Raw genomic sequence first — 5,409 nt, forward strand, 5'->3', positions numbered from 1 at the left:
TATACTGTATATACAGTATATGATATATACTGATTTATTATGTTATATATTTTTCTTCCCAATCACTGCCTTTGAACATCGTGTCTGAAATACAATGAAATGAAGGCAGCAGCCCAATTTCTGCTGCAACTGGACACGCTTGCATCAGCTGAGAGCAGCAAGCTCTTGCATTCTTCCACTTTTCCTCACGTTTGCAGCGCCTGAAATACCATCACACTCCAATTAAGCAGTCTGACGCAACTCTTAACGCACTTGTGATGGAGCTTTGTGTTGCGATGGTGTTGGGGTCACGCCACAAACCCCAGGAGCAGAACCCCCTCATGTGCAGCTAGGATGGGCTGCGGGGACAAGCGGTAGAAAATGCATGGATGTATGATGCTGTGCACATTAACCATTCACTTATTAAATTATTAATTTTCTAAAACCCTTTAACTCATTTTAAGTTACCCTTTTCACACTTAGGTCCCAAACAGCCTGTCTGATAAATGTTTAATCTTAGAGAGAGAGAGAGAGAGAGAGAGAGAGAGAGAGCGAGAGAGAGAGAGAGAGAGAGAGGGAGAGAGAGAGAGAGAGAGCTTCAGTGGTAAGGTAAGATTTGAAAGTCACATGGTTATGACAGCTAAGTCCAGTTTTTTTAAAGATACATTTAATTTATTATAATTATTTAATCATTTCTATGTTTTTAATATGTACAATATTTACCTATTTTGCTCAGTTTAATCACTGACTTCCGCTACATTTATTTCAGTTTCCATAGCGGAACATTTCAACAAATATGTGTTCCGACTTCCAGGATACAAACGCGAGTGTGATGTAATCATGGCAGACTTGGTAACAGACAGCCAAAATGACTATTTTCGGACAAATGAGGATTCACAACCTTATCTTTTTGAAGCTGAATACACAGAGGATGAACTTGTGCTTCTAGAGGCCAGCACGAAGGAAGCGTAAGACGTTGGAGCAGACGGAAGCCGAGAGAGTCAGGTGAAAGTGACTTTAGCGCTGTAAATGTGGAATTTAAAGCCGACCTATTCCGACATAAATGGAGTGCTTTGCCAAATAACCTGGAAAAAAACATCCCCAGCCAGCTGGACCAAACATGAAGTGAGTCTTTTTAATATTGTTCACGATACATGCAGCAAGTCGTGTGTGTTAGGACAACAACAATACATACACTTTAGATACTGTAATATGATTGTTCATGTCAGATTGGTGTCCTATCGCACATCGTGGTGTGCATTACAAACTCAACCTTGCTGACAAAAAGACAAACATTTGTTTTTTTGCATTCTAATGTGTAATATTCAGCTCATTCTATTTGGCTAGCAATGAAGCAAATGGTATCAGTACCTTCTGCGTCCATATCACTTTAAAAATGCATTAAAAACTGCTAACAAGACTTAATTTATGTTCTTTAAACCTGTTTAATAACCAAGCTGTAGCAACATTGTTATTGTAAGAGAGAACACTGAGGAACTCTTTTTCTAGGGTATAACACATCACTTTGCGGCGGCATGCTACGGCATTGGCTGTAAGCTAGCTACGCCAAGAGGTACAATAGCAGTAGCGCAATAAGCCCAAGTATTCATCAAGCAACAAATAACAAATTTAACGTAAGATATGCAGGACTACAGAAATACGAATAACACAAAAATGGCTAGCACACTCAGATGTGCACAAGCGAATGATTTTTGGTCCAGAACAGATTTAGCTTTACTAAGCTACTTGATTCTGCGTCTTTTTGATATAACACAAGGGTCACCCACATTTTTGAAACCAAGAGCTACTTCTTGGATACTGATTAATGCAAAGAGCTACCAGTTTGATACACACTTAAATAAATTGCCAGAAATAGCCAATTTGCTCAATTTACCTTCAATATATATATGTATGTATATATATATATATATATATATATATATATATATATATATATATATATATATATATATATATATATATATATATATATATATATAGGTATTTCTGTCTGTCATTCTATCGTACATTTTTTTTCCTTTTACGGAAGTTTTTTTGTAGAGAATAAATGATGAAAAAAAACACTTAATTGAACGGTTTAAAAGAGGAGGAAACAGGAAAAAAAAATGAAAATTACATTTTGAAACATGGTTTATCTTCAATTTCGACTCTTTGAAATTCAAAATTTAACCGAAAAAAAGAAGAGAAAAACTAGCTAATTTAAATCTTTTTGAAAAAAATTGAAAAAAAATAATTTATGGAACATCATTAGTCATTTTTCCTGATTAAGATTAATTTTAGAATTTTGATGACATGTTTTAAATAAGTTAAAATCCAATCTGCACTTTGTTAGAATATATAACAAATTGGACCAAGCTATATTTCTAACAAAGACAAATCATTATTTCTTCTAGATTTTCCAGAACAAAATTTTTTAAAGAAATTCAAAAGACTTTGAAATAAGATTTAAATTTGATTCTACAGATTTTCTAGATTTGCCAGAATAATATTTTTGAATTTTAATCATAATAACTTTGAAGAAGGCCCTGCGATGAGGTGGTGACTTGTCCAGGGTGTACCCCGCCTACCCCCCGATTGTAGCTGAGATAGGCGCCAGCGCTCCCCGTGACCCCAAAAGGGAGTAAGCGGTGGAAAATGGATGGATGGATGGAAGTTTGAAGAAATATTTTACAAATATTCTTTGTTGAAAAAACAGAAGCTAAAATGAAGAATTAAATTAAAATGTATTTATTATTCTTTACAATAAAAAAATAGATTTACTTGAACATTGATTTAAATTGTCGGGAAAGAAGAGGAAGAAAAGGTAAAAAGTTATATGTGTTTAAAAATCCTAAAATCCTTTTTAAGGTTGTATTTTTTCTCTAAAATTTTCTTTCTGAAAGTTATAAGAAGTAAAGTAAAAAAAAAATCAATGAATTTATTTGAACAAGTGAAGAACAAGTCTTTAAAATATTTTCTTGGATTTTCAAATTCTATTTGAGTTTTGTCTCTCTTAGAATTAAAAATGTCGAGCAAAGCGAGACTAGCTTGCTAGTAAATAAATTAAATTTAAAAAATAGAGGCAGCTCACTGGTAAGTGCTGCTATTTGAGCTATTTTTAGAACAGGCCAGTGGGCGACTCATCTGGTCCTTACGGGCTACCTGGTGACCCCTGATATAACATAATGATATCATCTGTCATTATTACACCCATCTTCCAGTAGCTGCTTTGGGACGGCGTGGCGCGGTTGGGAGAGTGGCCGTGCCAGCAACCTGAGGGTTCCTGGTTCGATCCCCACCTTCTACCAACCTCCTCACGTCCGGTGTATCCTTGAGCAAGACACTTCACCCTTGCTCCTGATGGGTGGTGGTTAGCTCCCACCATCAGTATGTAAATGTGTGAATGTGGAAGTAGTGTCAAAGCGCTTTGAGTACCTTGAAGGTAGAAAAGCGCTGTACAAGTATAACCCATTTACCATGTACCATTTTTCCGACAGATCGCCAGTCGATACTGACTCAACGGTGCCTCTGCTGGTTGCAAGCTAGTATTGTAAAAGAGCTTTGGATGTGGTTGTGTGTGCAGGTTTAATAAGATCCAGAACACCAAGAACACCATGAAGAAAGACGGCATCAGTTCCCTGAGCTACAGAGTGGTCCAGGTGAAGAGGTACTCGTTGTACACAAACATCTCGGTGGAGATCGGCAAACCTCCCCCCCGGCATTTCCGCGGCTAGGAGAACACTGAGGATGAAAACTTGCTCTTGCTTCTTCTGGCTTTGAAGCCAAACATGAAGAAGCAATGGGAAACATTGAAGTGACCGCAAGAGTTGTGGACGACATCAACATGAAAGTATTGCACATGGAATTTCTTTTCTACTTCCAGAAAACATGGATATCATCATTAGGAAACTGAGTAGAAGGTGTGGATCTACTAAAAAGGGTTAGCTTGAGAACGATATCAATCATCTTCATCTCTTGTGTACATTGTCCTGCAGGAGTCACCTAACGTGCTCCACAGTGGACGCAGCCGGCATTAATGAATGAATGTATGACCCCTACATCTCCCACAAAGCATGGGAGCTTTTCAACGTTGTCATTGATGTGGAAGACGTGGGGGAAAGATGCTTCTTGAAGGAAGGAATCATTCAAGATTAACTTGATCAAGTCCAAACAGCAGGAGCAGTAAATCAGCTTCTTTATCAGGGGTCGGCAACCTAAAATGTTGAAAAAGCCATATTGGACCGAAAATATAAAAACAAATCTGTCTGGAGGTGCAAAACAAATTTAAAAGCCATATTACATACAGATACATGAGATACAAAGTGAATTAAGAAGACTTAAAGGCCTACTGAAATGAGATTTTCTTATTTAAACGGGGATAGCAGGTCCATTCTATGTGTCATACTTGATCATTTCGCGATGTTGCCATATTTTTGCTGAAAGGATTTAGTAGAGGACATCCACGATAAAGTTCGCAACTTTTGGTCGCTAACACAAAAGCCTTGCCTGCACCGGAAGTAGCAGACGATGTGCGCGTGACGTCACGGGTTGTAGAGCTCCTCACATCCTCACGTTGTTTACAATCATGGCCACCAACCGCTAGAGCGATTCGGGCCAAGAAAGCGACAATTTCCCCTTTAATTTGAGCGAGGATGAAAGATTCGTGGATGAGGAAAGCGAGAGTGAAGCAGTGATAATTTTGACAGCAAAATTAGATTTTGTTTTAGTCATAGTCTTTTGACTAAAATGTAATTTAGTTTTAGTCATAATTTAGTTATTTAAATAGTTTTAGTTTTAGTCTAGTTTTAGTTGACGAAATATCATAAGATTGTAGTCGACGAAAACTACAGTAGATGTAGTCGACTAAAGGGTAATATGTGAACTTTCCCTTGAATTTCTGAAAGTCAAAGCAAAACAGCGGAAAAATCACCGATACAAGTCGTATTTTGATGAAAATCATGTCTCAAATTTAATATTTCACGAGTAAGCCGTGTAATAAACGGGATTACGTGGACTGAGTTGTATGTTGTGGAAAATGCTTACCTGTGTGTGGATTTCGGGGTGATTCGACTGTAAATGTCGCTTCAAGTTTGTTGTGTTTTTCCCCGTAATCCTTACGCTGCATTTCTTACACTGCGTCTTGTTATCCTTGACCTCAAATATAAAATGTCCCCATATGTCCTCTCTCCTTTTCCCCGGCGTTGACATGTTGTCTTCTGCAGCGCATTCCCGGGTCAGTCTCAAACGCAAACTACGTTTACGTAACTTCCTTACCACGTCGCTCTGATTGGTTCTCTTCCCAACTCCTCCCGCCTCTTCCGAACGAAATGTTTTCCGATTGGATCTCGTCTCTGGCAGACATTTTCGTCTCGTTTTTACTCGTGGACGAATATGTCAATACACCTCGTCATCGTCTTAGTCCACGTAAGT

The 5,409-nt window shown here is 37.9% G+C and overlaps 1 protein-coding gene across 2 annotated transcripts in view; it reads left to right on the plus strand.

The window, feature by feature from the left end:
• Positions 1 to 3,858, plus strand: part of b4galt2 (UDP-Gal:betaGlcNAc beta 1,4- galactosyltransferase, polypeptide 2) — a 157,739-nt gene extending 153,881 nt beyond the window's left edge. For both annotated transcript variants that reach the window (XM_061921020.1, XM_061921019.1), the window contains exon 8: positions 3,563 to 3,858. In XM_061921020.1, coding sequence (XP_061777004.1) covers positions 3,563 to 3,713 — 151 coding nt within the window. In that variant the 3' untranslated portion in view covers positions 3,714 to 3,858. The remainder of the gene's footprint in view (positions 1 to 3,562) is intronic.
• The last annotated feature ends 1,551 nt before the right edge of the window (positions 3,859 to 5,409 follow it).

Source organism: Nerophis ophidion, linkage group LG14, assembly GCF_033978795.1.
Source record: "Nerophis ophidion isolate RoL-2023_Sa linkage group LG14, RoL_Noph_v1.0, whole genome shotgun sequence".
Classification (NCBI taxonomy): Eukaryota; Metazoa; Chordata; class Actinopteri; order Syngnathiformes; family Syngnathidae; genus Nerophis; species Nerophis ophidion.